Source organism: Mirounga angustirostris, unplaced genomic scaffold (assembly GCF_029215605.1).
Source record: "Mirounga angustirostris isolate CCGP_5_RB_7025 unplaced genomic scaffold, mMirAng1.0.hap1 SCAF_4, whole genome shotgun sequence".
NCBI classification, from domain to species: domain Eukaryota; kingdom Metazoa; phylum Chordata; class Mammalia; order Carnivora; family Phocidae; genus Mirounga; species Mirounga angustirostris.
The window spans coordinates 162,948,128-162,971,621 of NW_026991712.1; the positions used below are offsets into that span (position 1 = coordinate 162,948,128).

Here is a 23,494-nt window from a genome sequence, read left to right on the forward strand (position 1 = left end):
CTTCAAAGGTGAACAATGAATTTTTGTGTTTTTTTGCTCAGTAATTCTTTTTTTTTTTTAAGACTTTATTTTTAAATAATCTCTACACCCATTGTGGGGCTCAAACCCACAACCCTGAGATCAAGAGTCACATGCTCCACTGAACCAAGCCAGCCAGGCGCCCCTTGTCCAGTAATTCTTTTTTTTTAATTAAATTAAATTAAATTTATTTATTTGACAGAGACACACAGTGAGAGAGGGAACACAAGCAGGGGGAGTGGGAGAGGGAGAAGCAGGCTTCGTGCCAAGCAGGGAACCTGATGTGGGGCTCGATCCCAGGACCCTGGGATCATGACCTGAGCCGAAGGCAGACGCTTAACTAGTGAGCCAACCAGGTGCCCCTTATCCAATAATTCTTAATGTCATCCCTTCATTGAACCATTATATTGGTGTTTTCCTTACTTCAGCCTTACGATCCTATGATTTGTGTATCATTATGTACTTAGAGCTTTTTGTCACCAGCTGGTTAATGCCAAGTATGTTCTTATTTTCTAGGTTCACCTAGAAATCAGTGATCCAAAGCTCATTTCACAGGAAGAAGCTGATAGCCCTTCAGACAGTGGACAAGGCAGCTGCGAAACAATTGTGCCCTTGAGTGACAGAGGTTTGTAATAGTGATTTTATTTTTAGGAATAGAATAGATTGGATTAATTTCATTATTCTCTTGGTTCATTAAATTGTTAATGTCTAACCTTATTGTTTGTCTTATTTATTATAAAAACAAAATAATAGGGCTTGTACCCTTTTGACATTAACCATTTCTATTATGTTATTGAATAAAATATATAAAATGTCTAGAAGCTATCACTGCCTTGTTGAATGCATTCATCCTTTAATAAAAGGATTTTTAATACCTGTCAGAAGAATTAGAACAACTTTACACTTTGTAAATATATATAATTATATTTCTCAGTAAGAGACATTTTTCCAGGGAAAATGTTTTTCAAAACCTATTTTTAGATTTGCTTTGCTACAATCAGTTCTTAGTGGTAGTTACATAATTTCACAAGGTGACATAGCACTTGGATAATTGGATGTTTTTGAGGAGCAGTGGGACTAGGAGGAGGGCCAAATGACAGTAGACCTCTAAAAAAAATTATGTTTCCTCCAGATTCAGATGAAGAGATATTCGTGAGTAAGAAATTAAAAAGCAGGAAGGTGCTACAAGACAGTGAGTCTGAGAGAGAGGACACAAATGCCTCTCCAGAGAAAACTCCCTATGACAGTGTCGAGGAGGAAAATAAAGAGAATTTATATGCCGGAAAAAATGGAAAAGTCAGAAGGATTTACAAAACTCTGGCAGACAGTGCTGGAAGTGACATTGAGGAGTCTTTGTACCAGGAAAATCTTGAAACTCGGGTGATACCTTGTTTAGAGCGGAGTCTCCAATCTGAAAACTCTGTGGACTTCACAGTTGACAGAAAGATTTCCAAAAAACCCAAATGTGATAAAGAAGGAATTGAAGGAAAAGCAAAAGTAAAATCAAAGAGAAGACTTGAGAAAGAGGAAAGAAAGATGGAAAAAATCAGGCGACTAAAAAAGAAGGAAATGAAAAATGAGGTATATTTAAAAGAATAAATTTGTTCTTTCTAAGGCAGATGAACTTAACATCTTAGAAAAAGTTGCTTTTAGTTCTTGAGGTTTCTGCACTCAGAATATAGCTTTGAGTAGACTCTTTTGCATTGTGAGTAATGAGATATGTAATTTAAAACTTGTTGGTCTCATTCTCCATTTTGGATAAACAGGGGACACTTCCAAATAAATAGGCTTCTGATTTTCTTTTTGAGCACATGGAGTAATTGCTGCCTCTGATTTGATGAAAATTAACTTTCAGAGGAGAATTTTTTAGGTATCCATGTCAGGTCTTGTTTGCTAACTAGAGAAACCCTCCTCGAGTTTTATGAAGTAGTTGCCTAATAAGTATTTAATTGACTTTTCAAAAAATATATATACTGTTATTAAGTTGGTTTGGGACAGTAAAATCACAGCATGGACCTCAAAGGATGACTGTGGGTAGGAACCAGGGAGAATGTTCTAGAATGCCACAAATGTGTCTACTGATGTAATATGGGCTTTTTATGGCCTGATCAAAATTACCTTATGATGTGAAATATTGGAGTTTGGGTGATTGGATTTTGTTTTTCCTTTATGCATTGTCCAGGAAGATGATGTGGAACAGCCATTTAATGACAGTGGCTGTCTTCTTGTGGATAAAGACCTTTTTGAAACTGGGCTGGAGGAGGAGGAGGAGGAAAATAACTCTGCATTGGAAGATGAAGAGTCATTAGAATCGATAAGGGCAGCTGTGAAAAACAAAGTAAAAAAGCACAAGGCAAGTAGATGATGGCAAAAGAGCTAACCTACTGCTTCTAACCTTTGCTTTATTTTCTAATTTACTGTTGGAACCTTTTTTTTTAACTGAAAAAAAAATGTGGCAATTGATTTAAGTTTTTTGGCTGTTAATTTTGGAATTAGGCAGTACAGGTGATAGACATGCTAACTTGTGTGGAAGCTAGTATTTTTTTTTTTTTAAGATTTTATTTATTTATTAGAGAGAGATCGTGAAAGAGAGAGCATGAGCAGGGGGTAGAGGGAGAAGCAGGCTCCCCGCCAAGCAGGGAGCCCGACATGGGGCTCGATCCCAGGACCCTGGGATCATGACCTGAGCTGAAGGCAGACGCTTAACCAACGGAGCCACCCAGGTACCCCAAGGATCTAGTATTATGACTGCCTTCATAGGAATGTTAGGGGAAAAAAACGTGAGATACTTTATATTGCATAAGAAGCAGGTAAGTAATGGGGCAGAGATACAAATTTTATAATCCTGTGGCCTCTATGAAATGAACCTAAAGTGTTTCTGGAAAGGTATCAAAGAGAAACAACAGTCAAACATCATTGTCCTGAGTGTTTGGAAGCATAGTTGTTCTGTTCTTGCTAAGATTATCTTTAGTTCCCTGGGAGTCATTGTCCCTCCTTAGGGAAAGATATAATAAAGAAGTGTAAGAAATGAGAGCCCAAGCTCCATTTGAGACAGCAAATTTTTTTCTAGGCTTTATATGGATGCTGTAGGTTTAAAACTTTCTATTTGATAATTATTGGCTTGTTATTAACAATGATGTGATGTTGGGATACAGAAGCAATCTTTTGAGTAAGCAATATCCTGTTATTTCAGTTTAATTTTTTTTTTTTAAGATTTTATTTATTTATTTGACAGAGAGAGACACAGCGAGAGAGGGAACACAAGCAGGGGGAGTGGGAGAGGGAGAAGCAGGCTTCCTGCAGAGCAGGGAGCTCGATGCGGGTTCGATCCCAGGACACTGGGATCATGACCTGAGCCGAAGGCAGATGCTTAACTGACTGAGTCACCCAGGCCCCCCTTTTTTTAAGATTTTATTTATTTATTTGACAGACAGAGAGAGCACAAGTAGGCAGAGCGGCAGGGAGAGGGAGAAGTAGGCTCTCACTGAGCAGGGAGACTGACATGGGGCTTGATCCCAGGACCCTGGGATCATGACCTGAGCTGAAGGCAGCCGCTTAACCGACTGAGCCATCCAGGCACCCCTAATTTTTTAATAAAATATTTATTTATTTCCTTTAGAGAGAGAGAGAGAGAGTGATCAAGCTAAAGTGGGGGGAGGGGCAGAGAGAATCCCAAGCAGACTCCCCGCTCATCATGGAGCCCCACACAGGGCTGGATCCCATGACCCATGAGATCATGACCTGAAATCGTGAGTTGGTTGCTTAACTTACTGAGCCACCAAGGCACCCCTTCAATTTAATTTTTGTCCATGTTTTTCACCTTGTAATCTTCTCTTTTAGAAAAAGGAACTGTCTTTGGAGGGTGGGGTATGTCCATTTGAAGAAGAAACTGAGTTATCGAAAGGCACCATAAGGAAGGTGAGATGGAGCTCTCTATAACTGTCATGTTGATTTCTTTCCCCAGGAGATTGTGAATTTCTGAGGGATAAATATTTTATCATGTCTATCATATTTTCCTGGTACCCAAGATATTGCTTTGTACATAGTAGGCACACAAATATGGATTTTGTTGAGTTAATTCTATATGATATGCAAAATAAATTATCTCCTTGAGTTTATATTGTACTGAACTTATTAGTGCTTACTTTTCTTTCTCCATCCTCTTTTCTTGAAGAGGGCAAACTCTTGAAGCATGAATATCTTTCTGGATAATAGCATTAATGCAGTCTCACTTTTTGTTTTCTTTAAGGAAAGGAAGGCAGCCAGATTAAGTAAGGAAGCATTAAAAAAACTGCATAGTGAAACTCAGCGCCTTATTCGAGGTAATGTAAACCACTATAGTAACTTTAAGGCAAATCACAATAGTTCTTCATAAGCTCACCTTAGCTGTTGGGGATTTTTTTTTTTTTTTTTAAGATTTTACTTATTTGAGAGAGAGGGAGCGCCTGCATGAGTGGGGGGTGGGGCAGGGGGAGAAGCAGACTCCCCACTGAATAGGGAGCCTGACACAGGGCTCGATCCAGGACCCTGAGATCACAACCTGAGCTGAAGGTAGATGCTTAACCAACTGAGCCACCCAAGCGCCGCTAGATTTTTTTTTTTTAATTTCTACACCAAATGTGGGGCTTGAACTCAGGACCCCAAGATTAAGAGTCACATGCTCTTCCAACTGAGTTAGCTGGGTTCCCCAAGAGGGATTTTTGTGTTTTTAACACTCCTAGTATGAATTATAATAATCAAGTTTAGAGTTGATCTTGGTGAATGGCCATTGTTCTAAAGTCCCTCGAACATTAGCATAAACAGAAAATTTCCAGAACTGTATTAGTGGTAAGGAGGGAGAGGTTTTTTTAATGGTTTTCTATGGACCGGCTGTATCAGGATCCCTTTGGGAACATTTCAAATGTGTAAGTTCTTAGGTCCACAGAAATTCTGATTCAATTGGCTCGAAGTGGGGTCCAAGAATCTGTATTTTTTTAAACTTTTTTTTGAGAGGGAGAGAGAGCATGAGGCGGGTAGGGGTTGTGGGGGAGGGAGGGGCAGAGGGAGAGAGAGAGAAGCAGAATCTCTACTGAGGACACTGGGATCATGACTTGAGCTGACAGCAGATGCTTAACCCACTGAGCCACCCAGGCACCCCAAGAATCTGTATTTTTATTTTTATTTTTTTATTATTTTTTAAAGATTTTATTTATTTATTTGACAGAGAGAGACACGGTGAGAGAGGGAACACAAGCAGGGGGAGTGGGAGAGGGAGAAGCAGGCTTCCTGATGAGATGCGGGGCTCGATCCCAGGACCCCGGGATCATGACCTGAGCCGAAGGCAGATGCTCAATGACTGAGCCACCCAGGTGCCCCAAGAATCTGTATTTTTAAAAAACTTCCTGGATTAGTTTGATTTCACAACTAGGTTTAAAAGCCACTGGTCGGGACACCTGGGTGGCTCAGTTGGTTAAGCGGCTGCCTTCGGCTCAGGTCATGATCCTAGGGTCCTGGGATCGAGTCCCACATCGGGCTCCTTGCTCAGTGCGGAGTCTGCTTCTCCCTCTGCCTGCCACCCCCCCGTTTGTGCTCTCTCTCTCTCTGACAAACAAATAATTAAATCTAAAAAAAAAAAAAAAAAAAGCCACTGGTCTTCAGGGAGTTCTTTTGTACTTAGATCCTGTCTTTATTAAAGCCAGATTGCTTTCTGTTTCTGGTGATGTCTTTCACTGTACTGTTTAGTTAACTGAATATCAAGTGACGTTTCAGAATATACAGTATATGTATTTGCTTGTTTTGTTCCATTTTATAGAGTCTGCACTTAATCTTCCATATCATATGCCTGAGAATAAAACCATTCATGATTTCTTCAAACGTAAACCCCGACCCACTTGCCAGGGAAATGCCATGGCACTACTGAAGTAAGAACTCTATTTCCTTGTGATTATAATTTTTGTAAATATTCAGTTTTGTAACAAACATCTGATGTAAAAAGTTCAGATTCTTCCCTCTCGTAAAACCGATTTAACTGATATCATTATGTGCTGATATGAGAGTTTCACACTTAGGGTAATTTTCAACTTCAGCTCATTTTCCCTTTTCTAGGTCATCTAAGTATCAGTCAAGCCATCCCAAAGAAACCACGGACACTGCAAATACAAGTGAGAAGAATAATGACCACCATAGCAAAGATTCTGATCAGACAACAGGTGCAGGATATGAAATGGAAATTAATGCACTCCCTGAAGCTTTACAGGAACCCCAGATCACAACTGGATCAGATGAGTCTTGCAGTAAGGATTTGATGGGAAGTGAAGAACAAGAAATTCAGGAGAAACAGAAGCAGAGTGATGATAGACCTTTACCCGAGGACAGCTCCGTGGCACAACAGGAATCCAGCTTCCTTGGGAAGGAGGACAATGAGGAGTATCAGGCCGGAGGGCTTGTGGCACCTGAACTTCATGCTCTGGAGGGAGAAGAAGGCCTGAAGAAAACAGAAGAAGCAGATGAGAAGGTGGAGGAGCCCGGGCAGCAAACTAAATCAATAATTGTGCCACCTGAAAAAGCGAGGAGGTTCACTCTGGATAGACTGAAGCAACTGGGGATAGATGTTTCCATTAAACCTCGACTGGGTGCTGATGAGGATTCCTTTGTGATACTTGAAGAACCTGAAACCAACAGAGGTAATCCTTTGAATTGTGGGACGCCTCCAGAGTAATTTATTCTGGCACCTTTCTATTATTTGCTACTATGGAGGATAGGGGGAACCCAGGAGGAACCCGTAACCACACATGATCCTATTCTGTAGATGTACCACATATGGGTAAAATTCTATTTAGATAAATTTGGCAGGGCATCAGTGTTCTCAAGCTTGTTTAAAATGGAAGCCTGTTGACAGGTTAGTATACAAAAAAGGTGCATCGCTGTTGTATTATGGTATGACATTCAAAAAAGCATTATTCATTTTTTCACCGTTAAAGGGAAACATTTTGGTTCAGTAAATTGTCTGCAAAACTGAATTTCTTTTTTCCCCGACTCATTTAACAAATATTAAGCTATCCACGACATGCCAGGTTCTGTAGGGCATACCAAGAGCAATCTGACATTTATCGTACATTTAAGCTACTTACACTCTTGTAGGGGAGATAAGTATGCAAATAACAGTAATGCAAGAGAGAAGGTGGAAAGTGACATCTATAATGAACGTGTGTCACTGATGATTGGAAAAAATGAAGGAAAGGGAAAAGTAGTCTTTGCTGAAGGAAACATTTAGAATAAAGTGCTGTGGCAGTTTTGAGGAAGAATTAATTTCTTCCAATAGGTGATTAAAAGAAGGCTTGAAGAGTAGGTGGATGTAATTACTTGTTCATTGCCTTTCCCTTTATACTGTGAATAGGGATCTCCTGGCTTATTCCCTACTCTATCACCAGTGCTTCCACAGTGGATGACGTATTACAGGCGTTTATATTGGATGAGGGAATGAATGAATGATCTTTCAAGACAGTTCAAATATTACCATATTAGGTAGACTTTCTGACTAGTAGGTAGAATTGGGTGTTCCCTCCTCTGAATTGAGGCAGTATGGCATGATAATTAAGAGCTTAGGCTCTGTAGCAAGACCAAGGTTTGAATCTGGACTGTGCTTTCCTTGTGATTATAATTTTTGTAAATATTCAGTTTTGTAACAAACACCTGATGTTCCCCCCACTGACAAGAGAATTCCTTGCTCAACCATAGTTCTGTCACCAGCAAATATGAAGTTTAACTGTTTAACCTTGAGTGTGCTATTTGACCTCTCGAGCCATCTTTTTTTAAGGAAAAAAAAAAGAATATCCAGTTCGCAGGGCTATAGTGAAGATGTGTTGAAATAAGGCATAGAAATAGATAGCATAAGGAAGCACTCAAATAGTGGCTCCTACTTCTATTATTAGTGAAATTACTTACATCATAACCATAATAACTTATGGTTGGCAGGTGCTCTTTTCATCCACAGTATCTAGTGTGTAAATTATGCCCAGTGAGTCTTTGCGGATTGAAGGGATGGGTTTTTGGAAGTGGAGAGGACATTCTTGGAAGGGACAGAGCAAGCTCTGCATGGTGCATATGGGGAGGATGGATAAGTCCGTTTGACCAGAGCAAGAACCAGCATAGCTCCATTAGCAAAGAAGCAGGGGAATAAGCTGTTGCCCAGAACACGGAGGGAAAGTTTCGTGATGTGGGACTAGAAGTTATCTAAACAGTCCCAGAGTAAGAGAGGGGGGAAGAAACATCTCTTAAATACTTAAAATACTAACTCCTGTGAGGTTTTTTTTATTTGGGATTTGAAGCTCTCTAAATGGTTCTGGACTGAGACAGGAAAGGGAAGAAACCTTTTTTTTTTTTTTTTTTTGAGCACCTAGTACATCAGACACTGATAGATTCTCTATTATTCTTAATTCTCACAGCCCCAGGTATTATTTTGCAGTGAAGAGACGGAGGCTTGGAGAGGTTGGGTCATTTTTCCAACATTACATTTGGCTTATATAGGGAACTAGCACAGTGCCTGGCACGTCATAGCCTTTATTTTTAACTCAAAATATGTTTTCCTTCAGAAATAGTATTTGACGTGAAAGTTGGGTTTCCATGTCAGCCAGTTCCATGTGTATGAACAAGGATCGACTTTTATTTATCCGGGCAATAAACTTTTTTCTAGCATCGTGTCGGATGCTGTGTACACAAGACATAGTCCCTGCTCTCAAGGAAGTTAAAGTCTAGTAAGAGTGACAGGCAGGCACACAGATCATTACAACACAACTGGATGGTAAGGGCTGGGTATACTCTGAACTTGGAGGAAGGGTACCTTCCTTGGAATACCTCGTGGGGAGTCAGGGAGGCTTCTGAAAGGAACCGATACCAGAGCTGAGTCCTGAAAGCCGAGTAGGAGATACTAAGGCAGAGAGGTGAGGGAGGGCATTCTTGGTGGAGGGAACAGACCCAGTGGTGACAAGAGAGAACACTGGGTGTTCTGGCGAACTGGAGTGAAGATTGCAAAGGCATTGAGGATGGGTAACTAGAGGCCAGATCTCGCAGGGCTTTTAGGCCATGGGAGGAGCTTTACTTGCGCCTTTTGTTAGCAGAGGACCACTGACAGATTTTTAGCAAAGGAAATGACCTAATCGGATAGTCATTTTGGGAAGTTCAATCTGGTGGCTAGTAGGGTGGACAGGGGAAGGGGTTAAGAGTAAAAGCAGTAGGAACAGCTTAGTTTCCTTAACCTCACATAGAATAAAGTTTCCATGAGAAAAGACACGTAGATCTCAACTTTGGGGTGCCAGAAATGTAGGACTCCTGCTTCCTGCAATAGTGTAGGTAATAATCTCTGCCCTTAATTCCTCTACTTTCTGGACTAAGAACAATGGGAATGAGAACAGTTTTAGATTCAAGCTGCTGGTGGTGGAGACCTGAGCTGGAGCAGACATGAATGGAGCTGGACAAAGACTGATGGAGGGAGAGGAGCTTGAACAGGGATTCTAGGGTGAGGGGGGAGGTGGTTGAGTCATGTAGTAAAAGGCAAGGAAAGTAGGTGCCCAGGTGCGTTGGAGATGAAGAGCTTTAAGGAGCCTGACTTTCTCCAGAAGAATGAAGGCAACTCCTCTGCCTCACTATTATTTTAGGTCCCAAGCAAATCTTCCTCCACATCCATTTGTTTTATTCCTTTGGTGCCAATAATGACCTGCTCATTTCTGTTACCTTTCCACATCCATTTCCCCATTGCTTCCTGCCTTACTGAACTGCTATAAAAGCGGGTGCAAACTTACATCTTCTCTCCCTACACGTCTGTTTGTCATGTAAACATACTATCCTTTGGAGCTGGGTTTTTGCTACTAATAATGCTAGGGACTCAGAATGAAAAGGTTTCCTTCCGGTTCTTCTGTTCCCTTCAAGGGAAGGAAAAACCACATCTAGATGCTAACCCCAAAACTACTAAAATACAATTCGAGTGCGTTTTAGAAGAAGAACCAAACTTGGAGTGTTCTGCACATTTTATATGGAAGAGAAGGCACGTGGAGATATCTAGATCCCTCAACCCCAAAGGAATCTTTTCTCTTTATAACTGTCAGCTCTCTTAAAACAACCCACTATGGTATGATGTCTTAAACAGAGGCATTAGGTGATGGTACCAGGTAGCAGCTAGCTAAGGGGGGAAGAAATTCTGAGCTACTGTAGCAATGGGGAAGTGGGGAGAGGCCCTACTTGCCGTTGGACCACTGAACTTACTGCTCCCAATATATATATTCCCCTTTGCATACAAGTTGGGTATGTGGTATACCTGTAAGTAGGCCACCTGTAAGTAGGATTTCCTTCCTGATGATACTGATTATGCTAGTATTACAGTTTCACCAACAGACTTTTCCAGTCCTGCTGCTGAGTTACATCACTGACTGGATGGATTGTAATTTTTTTTTTCCTCTTTTTAAATTGACCTTGCCCATATTTAGTAAGATTGCTAATTAATAGTGAAATGTTCAAAATAGGGAAATTTTAAAAAAGAGGCTGGAATCTATGAAAAATTAAGCCATTGAATGACTGATAATTATGGTGTTGGTTCTATCAGTGTAATACTTTTTTTTAAGAATTGTGTACATTTATCTGAAACTAATAATACATTATATGTTAATTGAATTTGAATTTTAAAAATGAAAAAAAAAGAATTGCATACATTTAGAGACTTCAATTGTAAATTTCTACCCTAAAATGATTTTTTTAAAAGATTTTATTTATTTATTTGACAGAGAGATAGAAAGCACAAGAAGGCAGAGCGGCAGGGAGAGGGAGAAGCAGGCTCCCCGCTGAGCAGGGAGCCCAATGCGGGACTCGATCCCAGGACCCTGGGATCATGACCTGACCCGAAGGCAGACGTTTAACCAACTGAGCCACCTAGGTGCCCCTACCCTAAAATGATTTTTGAAGTATACTGAGGAAGAACAATTGCAACATTTCATTAGTTTGGTTAAGTTACATGAATATGAATTTGACATAGGTGTTAGTAGCAAAGGAGTCTTTGGTGTCTTTGGGTGTTCTTTTTCCCGCTGCGACTTTGTTGAGCTTAAAAACTTAGCTTATGGGACGCCTGGGTGGCTCGGTCGGTTAAGCGACTGCCTTCGGCTCAGGTCATGATCCTGGAGTCCCGGGATCGAGTCCCGCATCGGGCTCCCTGCTCGGCGGGGAGCCTGCTTCTCCCTCTGCCTGCCTCTCCCCCTGCTTGTGTTCTGTCTCTCTCTCTCTCTCTGACAAATAAATAAATAAATAAATCTTAAAAAAAAAAAACAAAAAAAAAACTTAGCTTATGATTCTTAACTGGAATCTTAAAGGAAAGAGTTTAAGCAAGGCGAACTGACACACTGGTTGGTCTTTGGATCTAGAACTGGAAGCCTTGAAACAGCGTTTCTGGAAGCACGCCAACCCAGCGGTCAAGCCCAGGGCTGGTCAGAAGGTGAATGTGAACATCATAGTGAAAGACGTGGACACTGATGGCAGGGAAGAGCTGAAGGCAGATGTGGTACCTGTGACTTTGGCAGCTGAGAAGCTGGATGGAGCAAGCCACACAAAGCCAGGTATTTGAGTTCATGTTTTTGTTTGTTTGATTCCTCACACTTTGCACTCTGGCAGGTCTTTATGGCTACTGAAGACCCTGTAGTAAAAAGTTCTAGAATCTCTTTCCTTGGACACTTTGGAGATTGGATAGCAGTACCTGTGGCATGATTCACATGAGCATTGCTTAGATGTGTGGGGTGGGTAAGATGACTTTATTTCCAATTGTCTTTGTCTTATTATAAAAAACAATAAATAAAGGTGCCTGTCTGGCTCAGTCGGAAGAGCGTGCAACTCTTGATCTTGGGGTTGTGAGTTTGAGTCCCCCATGGGGTGTAGAGATTACTTAAATACATAAAAAACTTCAAAAATCAATACATTACTTAAAAAATAAAAAACTATAAATATCCATTGTAGGAAATACAAAGAAAGAATAAAGAAAAAGCTTCTACGATCCTCCATCAGAGACACCTATAACTATATTGTGTATCCTTTTTTTAAAAAAAGATTTTATTTATTTTAGAGAGAGAGCATGGGCACAAGCTGGGAGAGGGGCAGAGAGAGAGAGAGGGAGAGAGAATCTCAAGCAGACATCCTGCTGAGCACAGAGCCCCACACGGGGCTTGATCTCACAACCCTGAGATCATGACCTGAGCCAAAATCAAGAGTCCATCACTTAACCGTCTGAGTCACCCAGGCATCCCTATTATGTATCCTTTTAATCTCTCTTTGCATGCTTGTATGTATATGTTTTTAGAAACAAACAATAATGTGATCATACCATGCATTCTGATTTCTAATCTACTTTTTTGTTTTAACAATGTCTGTTGTCCCCACTTCCACTTGGAAAGTACAATTAATATATCACATAGAAAAAAATTAAGACACTGTGGAAAATGTATGAAATGGAAAATTAGTCTTCCTAAAGACAGCTCTTGACAATTTCTTGTGTATCCTAGGAAGAAAATTCATATACATACACCAGAGTGTATGTATGTGTGAGAGAGAGAGACGGACAGACAGACATTGGATACTCACTCTCTGCCAGGCACTGCTCTAGGTACTTTACCTAGTACCTAGATATAGGATATAAGGATACTGATAACATCAGTATCCTTATTTTATATATGAGGAAACTGATATACAAAGCATTTAAACAACTTGCTCAAGTTTACACAGCCTGTGAGTAGTAGAACCAGCAGCCTAATCCAGACCTCCTAACTTCAGAGCTCAGATACACATTATATTGTTCTTGAGGTTTTTTTTACCAGCTGCATAATATTCCATTGTGTGACTGTAACATGATTTGTTTAACCATACTCCTGTTAATGGACATCTTGTTTATTCCAGTTTTTGGCATCTCATGTTGCACCCCCGTATCAGGTATATGTTGGTGTATCTGGATGTAGAATTCCTTTCTTTTTTTCCTTTAAACATTTTATTTATTTATTTGACAGAGAGGGAGAGAAAGAGCACACAAGCAGGGGAACAGCAGAGGGAGAGGGAGAAGCAGGCTCTCCGCTGAGCTGGGAGCCTGATGTGCGGCTTGATCCCAGGATGCTGGGATCATGACCTGAGCTGAAGGCAGTCAGTTAACTGACTGAGCCACCCAGGAGCCCCTGGATGCAGAATTCCTTACAGTGGAATCATTGAGTCAAATTTTGATATATATCATCCCATTGTCCTTTAAAATAGTTGTACAAATTTACACTCTGAATCACAGTTTGTAAGAGTTCCTGTTTCTTCTTGTTCATAAGAGATACTATCAACCCTTCTAATTTTTGCCAATATGTCAAAAATGGTATCTCTTATTTTGATTTGTATCTCTTTAATTACAAATGAGGTGAGGGGTGCCTGACTGGCTCAGTCAGTGGAGCATGTGACTCTTAATCTTGGGGTTATGAGTTCGAGCCCCATGTCGGGTGTAAGAGTACTTAAAAATAAAATCTTAAAAAGAGAGAGAAATGAGGTTAATAAGCATTACTTTTGTTTATTAACCACATATGTTCATTTTTTCTTTGAACATACCCTTTGCCCATTTTACTCTTGAGTTGTTTCTTTTATTCTTTAATATTAATGTTGGAGCACCTGGGTGGCTCAGTCGTTGAACGTCTGCCTTCGGCTCAGGTCATGATCTAAGCGTCCTGGGATCGAGCCCCGTGTCGGGCTCCCTGCTCAGAGGGAAACCTACTTCTCACTCTCCCACTCCCCCTGCTTGTGTTTCCTCTCTCGCTGTCTCTCTCTGTCAAATAAATAAATAAATCTTAAAAAAAAAAAAGACTATGTAATCTGTGAGTAGATGTAGTTTTGCTCCTTATTTGTTAAGATAACAAAAGCCTGGAGTACTAAGGTCTCTGATTTTCCTTTGGGGATGTGACTAGAACATTTCTGGAGTTGCCTGAAATGCACGCTTCCATGATTGCAATAGGTAGTCGGTCATTGTGTCTACAGCATTTCTTCATATTTCTGTTCAGGTGAAAAGCTTCAGGTGCTGAAAGCCAAACTACAGGAAGCGATGAAACTCCGTAGGCTTGAGGAACGCCAAAAGCGCCAAGCATTATTTAAGTTAGATAATGAAGATGGATTTGAAGAAGAGGAAGAGGAGGAAGAAATGACGGATGAGTCGGAGGAAGATGGAGAAGAGGAGGGAGAGGGAGAGTTAGAGCAAGAAGAGGAGGAAGAGAGAGATTTAGAGCAAGAAGAGGAGGAAGAAGGCAATCAGGAGGTTCTGACAACTATTTAATTTTGTTACCTGGTCAGGATGGGTAAGGGAAAGAGAAAATCAGATGTGAATAAGAGTAGAGTAAGCATGTTCAATCGTGTAAGAGATTTTAGGGGCAGAGATGACGTAAGTAGCTCAGAGGTACCGTAGTCCTAGTGCATTCAGTTCCGTCAGTGACTTTGGCTACTGGCCGTTCGTGGGGCCCTAGGCTTGGCCTCTACCTGTTAATCTACTTATTGAAATATATGACTAAAATGGAAACAGCTTTGTATTCATAGATGCTTTTTTTTTTTTTTTTTTAAGATTTTATTTATTTATTTGACACAGAGAGACACAGCGAGAGAGGGAACACAAGCAAGGGGAGTGAGAGAGGGAGAAGCAGGCTTCCCGCCGAGCAGGGAGCCCAATGTGGGGCTCGATCCCAGGACCCTGGGATCATGACCCGAGCCGAAGGCAGATGCTTAACCAGCTGAGCCACCCAGGCGCCCCCTTAGATGCTTTTATCTTTGTTGTGTATGTAGTTTTCTCTATTCAGAATGAACAGTAGTCTTAACCTTGATCAGGTGGAGGTCTAGAATAAGTTCTCAGGCAGGCTGAGATCTTCCTGAGTTTCTTTCTTTGCTAAGGAGGGTAATTGTAAAAGGGCCTCTTACTCTTGTTCCACAGTATTGTTTTCTGCCTAGGTAAGATAGATGATGATAGGGTTTTGGGTATTTTGAAAAAGAAAAAAGCCACCAAAATAATAAATAATAGAAAAGAAAAAGAAAAGCCCCCGTGTTGGAACTCTGAAGTCACTGCGAGAGTTGGCTCATATTTATCCCTGGGTCAAGAAAGAAGGGAGTCTGAATGTCTGAACTGGGCTGCCTGTCACAGTCTGTTTTTGGTCTGAGGCTGCTAGTTGTCCCTCAGTCTCAGGCTAATTATTTAACCCCTCACTGCCTCAATAAAATGATAATCCAGTCTTCTTTCACAATCTTGTAGCAAGTTGGGGAGGGTAAAAGGTAAAATAAGTATAAAAGAGCTCTAGAAGTGTCAGGAAAAGTTATGTTGCTGCTAACGGTTAGACCAAGCTTCCTTTAGGTTTACCTTTTCAGATCTAAGATGTGACCTGTAACCAAGCAGCCATATATCAGGCTAACAGCATATTTGCTTTTAAATTTTTTGTTCTGGGGCGGTGTGATTGGTGAAGATTGCAGAATTCCTTCTCAGTAGTGAAGAAATGGAAACCAAAGACGAGAAAGAAATGGAGAAAGACAACAGTGACGGCAGTAGTAACATTGGCAAGTCAGTTGGCCTTCTCTCTGTCCCCAAACCTCTGTCATCCGATTCTACCTTACTTCTGTTTAAGGACCACTCTTCCAAGATGGGGTAAGTAATTCTCTCTAGGGAAAGATAAGATTCCCTTGCGTTTGCCCCTCTCAGAAGAAGCAGAAACATGGGCTCCTGGGTGGCTCGGTCTGTTAAGCGTCCGACTTTTGATTTCTGCTCGGGTCGTGATCTCATGGGTCATGGGATGGAGCCCCGTGTCTGGCTCCAGGCTCAGCAGGGAGTCTGCTTGGGATTCTTTCCCTCTTCTTCTCCCTCTGCCCCTCCCCTCATTTGTGTGTGTTCAGACTCTCTCTCTCTCAAAAAAATAAGTCTTAAAGAAAAAAAAAGCAGAACCAGATAAAACAACTTACCTTCTTGTTTTGTAGTTACTTTCCTAGTGAAGAAAAATCAGAAACAGATGAAATCTCAGGCAAAAGGTCTAGCAAACTGGGTAAGTAGTAACTCCTACACAGAACTTTTCTTAGCTCCTCTAACTTTGGTACTTCAGGACTACAATTCCATAAGATTCCATTTTTTTGAACTCTAGTAGACTTTTCTCAGTCTCCCCTGTGGCAATGAAAGGAATCTATGAGTTAGAAAATTCTTCTGAAAGGAATTTACGAATTAGAAGATTTTTCTTGGTTCTGTTTTTGAAAACTTACATTCAGTTTCCTTACAGTTGACCATGGACATATAATAGGTCCTTAGTAGTGTGTGTTGATTAAGTGAACCGTGAAACATTTCTGTCATATGTAGATGAAAGGAAGATGTATATGTGAGTGGATAATGGGGAGAGTGATCATAGGCGTTAGGCAGGGTGAGAGAAAGATGGGAACTTTCAGGTGTCACTTAGCTCAGTGATAAACCTCGATGGTATAATGCTAGTTAGTACTATAATTTACCTTCAACTTCATGTTTTAGAACATATAACTTGAGAGGTTTGCCTATGAATGTTACCTGACAGTTTCATTCTCAATTCTTTGTCCTAAACAGATCCACCTTATTTCTGGAATCATGTACTTAGAAGTTATTTCTCTTTCCTTAGATGAAGATGATTCATGCTCATTGCTAACAAAGGAGAGCAGCCACAATAGCAGCTTTGAGCTGATTGGCTCCACGATTCCATCCTATCAGCCTTGCAATAGACAGACAGGCCGTGGGACCAGTTTTTTCCCTACAGCAGGAGGATTCAGATCTCCTTCCCCTGGGCTATTTCGAGCCAGTTTGGTCAGCTCAGCTTCTAAGGTAAGATGGTAATTGTTTTCTAATCTCCTCCCCCTTTTACTTCCCACACTGCTAAATTAAGTGTGTCCAAGCCAACCAACTCCCACCACATTATGTATGTTCACTTTAAAGAAACCACCCCCTTTGTGTATTAAAAACAAGCCTCATCCAGTGTTCTTACTTTCCTGAAAATGTTTTTCTTTATTCCTCTCTTGGCTATGCATTGTCCTCCTCAATTGCAATTGCCTGAGAGTAGATAAAATCCTGCAAATAGCAACTTCTGTTGTTGTCATGACAGTGAATGACAATTATAAAATGTTTTGTTTTTGTTTGGTTTTGTTTTGGTGCCAGAGTTCAGGAAAGCTGTCTGAGCCTTCACTTCCCATCGAGGATTCCCAGGATCTGTATAACGCCTCCCCAGAGCCTAAGACACTTTTCCTAGGAGCCGGAGACTTCCAGTTTTGTTTAGAAGATGACACTCAGAGCCAACTGTTGGATGCAGATGGGTAGGTAGTTTTATGTTTCTGTGGGTGGGATGGTGCTGGGTACTGCTTAATTTGTTTAAAAATAAAGTGAGCTTCTGTTGCTCCATCTGTGCTTTCTCTTCTGAGAAAGAGAAGGTGTACAGACCATTAGTATTACATTCTGCAAGTTTGAACAAAGGCCCTCCAGAAAATAAAACGTAAATAGTCCTTGCTGGCATTCTGATCCTTCGATCTCTGCTTTACAGATCCGTGGCACATTACGTGGACATAACACCAAGTTCTACTCTGGCACTGGAACCAAAAATTATCCTTTACCCCTTTACCTTTCAAATAGCATTTATTCTTTTATTAAACTCCCTCCCTCTTTAGATTATCACAAGGCTACAGTCTTTTGGTTTGGAATTCAGCATTTTTTTTTTTTTTTAAGATTTTATTTATTTATTTGAGAGAGAGAACATGAGCGATGGGGAGGGGCATAGAGAGGGGGAGAAGCAGACTCCCTGCCAAGCAAGGAGCCCTACATGTGGCTTGATCCCAGGACCCTGAGATCATAACCTGAGCCGAAGGCAGATGCTTAACCAACTGAGCCACCCAGGCACCCCTGGGATTCAGCTTTTAAGTTAGGTTTTAGAAACATCCAATTTTTTTTCCCCATGGGACGCCTGGGTGGCTCAGTCGGTTAAACGTCCTACTCTTGATTTCGGCTCAGGTCATGATCTCAGGATCGTGAGATCAAGCCCTGCCTTGGGCTCCAGGCCGGGCATGGAGCCTGCCTAAGACTCTTTCTCTCTCCCTCTGCCCCTCCCCCCTTCTTAAAAAAAAAAATCCTCTTTAGATTTTTTTACCTACTACTTTGTTTTTACCCCTAGAGAATTTCTTATATTCTTCATTGTGTTTGTAGGTTCTTAAATGTTAGAAACCACAGGAATCAGTACCAGGCTTTGCAGCCTGGCTTGCCATTGGCCAGTATGGATGAGAATGCCATGGACGCTAACATGGATGAACTATTGGATCTGTGTACCGGAAAGTTCACATCTCAAACTGAAAAAACTCAGCCCAGGAAGAATGACAAGAAAGAGAACCTGGAGGAACTTCTGAATCTTTGTTCAGGAAAATTCACTTCTCAAGGTAAATAGCCAACAGAGAAAATCGGGCTCACCACAGCCAAATATCTTAAGTCAGTGTCTTTGAAAAGAAGCCTGTTACCCGTGGGTGAAAAGTTCGCAGAAAACAGGGCTGTGCTGGATTCTTGTGTATAGGCTGAATTCTTAGCTTCCTGACATTTGGAGCCCTGACTTCCTTAAGGTGGTAAAACGTCAACTTAAGCTTCAGCTTTTGCCATGCGATTTCTCATTTATGGTTAATATGCGTGCAAAGCTTAGAAGAGTGTTAGAGGACAGTTAATTTCATATTAATGCCTACTTGTTTCCACTTGCGTGTTCCATTCTCCCCGATGCTAGAATGTCAGCTCTATGTGAGCTGGGATTTTTGTTTTGTTCACTACCGTATCCCTTGTGCCTGGCACATAGTAAGCACCAAATAAGGATTTGTTGAATGAATGGATCTTTTTGGCAAGCTTACCTTAGAACTGTATTGAGCTGGGGAAAGAGGACAAAGCTGTTATTTCTTGGTGACAAATCTTTTTCTTTGTTGTAATATAGATGCCTCTACTCTGACTCCATCAGAGTTAAATAAGCAGGAGAAGGAGAGCAGCTTGGGGGATCCAATGGAAGAAGCACTTGCTCTTTGCTCAGGTTCTTTCCCCACAGACAGGTGAGTCTCAGTGATTGGAGGGAACGTAGGAAGGCCCAGTCTTCTGATAAAATCCTGAGGTCAGCAATAAGGAACCATCTTAGGGGCTTCCTATCCTGTCTGAGAGTCTTGCAGTACGTTTGAGTCTCGTTTGCAAAGTAAGGAAATTACAGTGATTTCCTTTGGTTGGTGGAGAACAGGGTTAAAGAAAGCAAGCAAGAATATGGAGCGCCTGGGTGACTCAGTCGGTTAAACGTCTGACTTGGGCTCAGGTCATGATCTCAGGGTCCTGGGATTGAGCCCGGTGTCAGGCCCCGAGTTGGGCTCCATGCTCAGCATGGAGTCTGCTTCTTTCTCTCCCTTTGCCCCTCCCCCCATTTGTGCTTTTTCTCTCTCAAATAAATAAATAAAATCTTTAAAACAAAACAAAACAAAAACGGCAAGAATAGAAACCTAGAGCTAAAGCTGGGAGGCAGACAGTGCAGAGCACCAGGCACTGCTCATTCCTCTGGCTCTGATCCGCTGTTGTACCAAGGCTCCAGTCAGGCCTGTGTCTGCCTCCTTGAGTAGGCCAGGATCCCATCCAAGCAGCCCTCCTACAGCAGCTCCCTGCTCCAGGGGGCCTGACGGAGTTCCAGACCAGTGTTCTCTCCTGGGATGTTGCTGCGGCAGCCATGTTTATTTGTTTGTTTAAAGGATTTTTATTTATTTATTTGAAAGAGAGAGAATAAGCAGGGAGGTGGGGGAGAGGGAGAAGCAGGCTCCCCGATGAGCAGGGAGCCCAATGCGCGACTCGATCACAGGACTCTGAGATCATGACCTGAGCCAAAGGCAGACGCTTAACTGACCAAGCCACCCAGGCACTCCAGCAGCCACGATTATTGGTGCTGGGGCTACCACAGTTAGTGTGGTTGGTTCAGGGGCTGGCTCTGGAACAGTGTTTGCAGCTTCATCATTGGCTGTGCCAGGAACCCGTCTGTCAAGCAGCAGCTCTTCTGTGCCATTCTGGGCCTTCCCCTGTCTGAGGACAGAGGGCTCTTCTGTGGGATGGTCACCTTCCTCATTCTCTTCACCATGTGAGACTCCGCGGGGGTCGCCTACCTGTCCCTGCTGCTTCGACTTCAGGCCATGGCTGCTGTTAAAAGTGTGCTAAGCTTTACCATTAAACACAACATTTCTCTTTAAAAAAAAAAAAGGCAAATTAAAATATTTGTATGCGTGTATTTTTTTAAAAGTTTGTGCATGCACTTTACAGAGTAAATTAAATTCTATTTCATTTTTCAGATAACTTATAACCAATTACTATTTAGTGTTCTTTTAGAGAACACTAAAAATTCAAAGAATTATCAGTGATTGAAAATAATCAGTATAGGGACACCTGGGTGGCTCAGTTGGTTAAGCATCTGCCTTCAGCTCAGGTCATGATCCCAGGTGGGATCGAGCCCCACATCAGGCTCCCTGCTCCGCGGGGAGTCTGCTTCTCCCTCTGCCTGCCGCTCCCCCTGCTTGTGCTCTTGCTCTCTCTCTCTCTCTCTCTGACCCAAATAAATAAATAAAATCTTTTAAATAAAAAAAGAAAATAATCAATATATAGTTTAAGACTATATGTACTCAGATGTTTAAAACAGTCTTTGCATTTGACAGTAAGAATCAAAATCCCTTCAGTGTGCCTATGTCAGCTAATATGTGACCAGCAAGGAAAACTTTGGAAGTATTTATTAAATATTATACTATGGATATAGGCAAAAGTACAGGCTTTGCAATTTGGGATCTTGACGCTAAATTGTCAAATCCCCCTACACCAGAAATAAGGGACAGAAAAGCAACTATTTACCCATATTCTTAATCACTTTGAAGATGCATGAACTGAGCTCAGCTGCTTTGTTTACATATCTTACATACCCAGGCCTCTCCTGCAGCCAGATGCGCACTGCTGTCTTTTCTCACTCCTCTTTTAAAATAGGAATTAATATTTCCTGGAAGTTCAATTTGGTAACCCTCTACAACTTTAGGATATTTTGTCTAGATACAGTACTTTCTTCCCTGCTAGGGGCGTCACTGGAGCCCTTACCTGTGGGAAAGGAGGAGGAAGTCGAAAAGTTGCAAGTGGAATAGAAGATAGGCTTGATTGAGTTCATGATATTTGTCATGGGGTTTTCCCTAGCTGTGGAAAAACTCAGGCTAGTAAGCATTTCTCTGTTTAAAGTCCGACAAGGCAATTTGAAATAATTCATTGTTCTTACCCAATTTCTAAGTGCTCTTTTTCTTACCAAGCCTACTGTAATTGGGGGAAATGTCTGGGTACAAGTAAAACATTCTTTGGATCATGTTCAAAGCCTATTAACATTGTACCTAAAATGATAGGCCATTTTGCCTCATTTACTTGCCAAAATAGCCACTTTCTAAGTTAAGGAAATTTTGAGGTAGGCTTACAGCATTCTTGTTGTATTTCATTTTAGATTGTAAACTCGATGGCAGGGACACTATGTTGTTAATTGTGTTTTTACATAGCAACCATTGCAGTATACTCTTGGTGCTTAATAAATGTTCATAATTTTTTTTTTTTTTTTAAGATTTTATTTATTTATTTGACAGAGAGAGACAGCGAGAGAGGGAACATAAGCAGGGGGAGTGGGAGAGGGAGAAGCAGGCTTCCCGACGAGCAGGGAGCCTAATGCGGGGCTCGATCCCAGGACCCCGGGATCATGACCTGAGCCGAAGGCAGACGCTTAACGACTGAGCCACCCAGGCACCCCTAAATGTTCATAATTATTAAGAATAAAAAGGCAAGGGGCGCCTGGGTGGCTCAGTCGTTAGGCATCTGCCTTCAGCTCAGGTCATGGTCCTGGGGTCCTGGGATCAAGCCCTGCATCGGGCTCCCTGCTCCGCGGGAAGCCTGCTTCTTCCTCTCCCTCTGCCTGCTGCTTCCCCTGCTTGTACACTCTCTCTCTGTCAAAAATAAATAAAATCTTAAAAAAAAAAAAGAATAAAAAGGCAAGAATAAGCACATGAAAGTGTTCAACACTAATGATTAGAGAAATGCAAATCAAAACCACAATAAGATACTATCTCACACCCATTAGGATGGCTACTATTTAAAAAAAAAACCCACAAAATAACAAGTGTTTGTGAGGATATGGAGAAATTGGAACCCTTATCCACTGCTGGTGGGAATGTAAACTGTTGAAGCTTCTGTGGAAATCAGAATGGCAGTGTCTCAAAAAATTAAAAATAGAATATGATCCAGCAATTCCACTTTCAAGTATATTCACAAAAGAAGTGAAAACAGGGTCTCAGATATTTGTATACCCATGTTCATCATAGCATTATTCATAATGATCAAAAAGTGGAAGCATCCTGGGGTGCCTGGGTGGCTCAGTCGTTAAGCGTCTGCCTTCAGCTCAGGTCATGGTCCCGGGGTCCTGGGATCGAGCCCCGCTTTGGGCTCCCTGCTTGGCGGGAGGCCTGCTTCTCCCTCTCCCACTCCCCCTGCTTGTGTTCCCTCTCGCTGTGCCTCTCTGTGAAATAAAGAAATAAAATCTTTAAAAAAAAAAATGGAAGCATCCCAAGTGGAGAAACAAAATGTGGTAGACACACACACACACACAAAATGGATTAGTCATCCTTAAAAAGGAAGGAAATTCTGACACATGTGACAACATGAATGAACCTTGAGGACATTATGCTAGGTGAAATAAGCCAGTCCCAAAATACAAACACTGTAGGATTCCACTTAGATGAGGTACTGAGAGTAGTCAAATTCATAGAGACAGAAAGTAGAAGGGTAGTTGCCAGGAGCTGAGGGGAGGGAAGAGTGGGGAACTGTTGTTTAAAGGATACAGAGTTTGGGGGCACTTGGGTGGCTCAGTCAGTTAAGCGTCTGACTCTTGATTTCGGCTCAGGTCATGGTCTTAGGGTCTTGAGATCAAATCCCGCTTCGGGCTCTGCGCTGAGCATTGTGCTTATGTTATGTGTATTTTGTTTGTTTGTTTCCTAGGCAAAGAACTTTATTACCTTGTTTCAAACTTTATTCCCAGGCTTCTTCAGCTTAATTAGCTGCAGAGAATGAATTGTGTATAAGCAAAACCTGAAAAGAGCTGCAGTGTCCAAGGGGCTTGGGCTTAAAAATATTAGAGCTCTAGATTTTATCAGATCCATGAACAAAATTTTAAAAAGCAGTCATATAAAATAGCAGCTCCCAGTAACTTCAACTTCTTTAGAAGTTGACTCCATTCAGTTTGCTTCATTCTTGGAAGCTTCATCAAAATTCTCCACAAGATCTGGAACTTCATCATCATCCTCCTCCTCTCTGGTAGCAAGTAGTGCTTTTCCATCCACAGATTGTGTGGGCAGAGCTTCAGCCAGTCTTCTTCAACTAGTCAGACTGTCTGCACCAAGTTGGTTTAAGATCCTGGGTAGCATTTCTGTCAGCTGC

The 23,494-nt window shown here is 41.5% G+C and overlaps 1 protein-coding gene across 1 annotated transcript in view; it reads left to right on the plus strand.

The window, feature by feature from the left end:
* CLSPN (claspin) overlaps positions 1–23,494 on the plus strand; it is a 32,775-nt gene that overhangs the window by 2,089 nt on the left and 7,192 nt on the right. Inside the window, exons 2-16 of the mRNA XM_045898102.3 lie at positions 535–643; positions 1,151–1,599; positions 2,201–2,371; positions 3,859–3,936; positions 4,268–4,340; positions 5,810–5,918; positions 6,103–6,680; positions 11,400–11,591; positions 14,043–14,293; positions 15,480–15,658; positions 15,985–16,049; positions 16,644–16,843; positions 17,174–17,328; positions 18,209–18,435; positions 18,969–19,080. Of these exons, the coding sequence (XP_045754058.1) occupies positions 535–643; positions 1,151–1,599; positions 2,201–2,371; positions 3,859–3,936; positions 4,268–4,340; positions 5,810–5,918; positions 6,103–6,680; positions 11,400–11,591; positions 14,043–14,293; positions 15,480–15,658; positions 15,985–16,049; positions 16,644–16,843; positions 17,174–17,328; positions 18,209–18,435; positions 18,969–19,080 (2,948 nt within the window). The remainder of the gene's footprint in view (positions 1–534; positions 644–1,150; positions 1,600–2,200; positions 2,372–3,858; positions 3,937–4,267; positions 4,341–5,809; positions 5,919–6,102; positions 6,681–11,399; positions 11,592–14,042; positions 14,294–15,479; positions 15,659–15,984; positions 16,050–16,643; positions 16,844–17,173; positions 17,329–18,208; positions 18,436–18,968; positions 19,081–23,494) is intronic.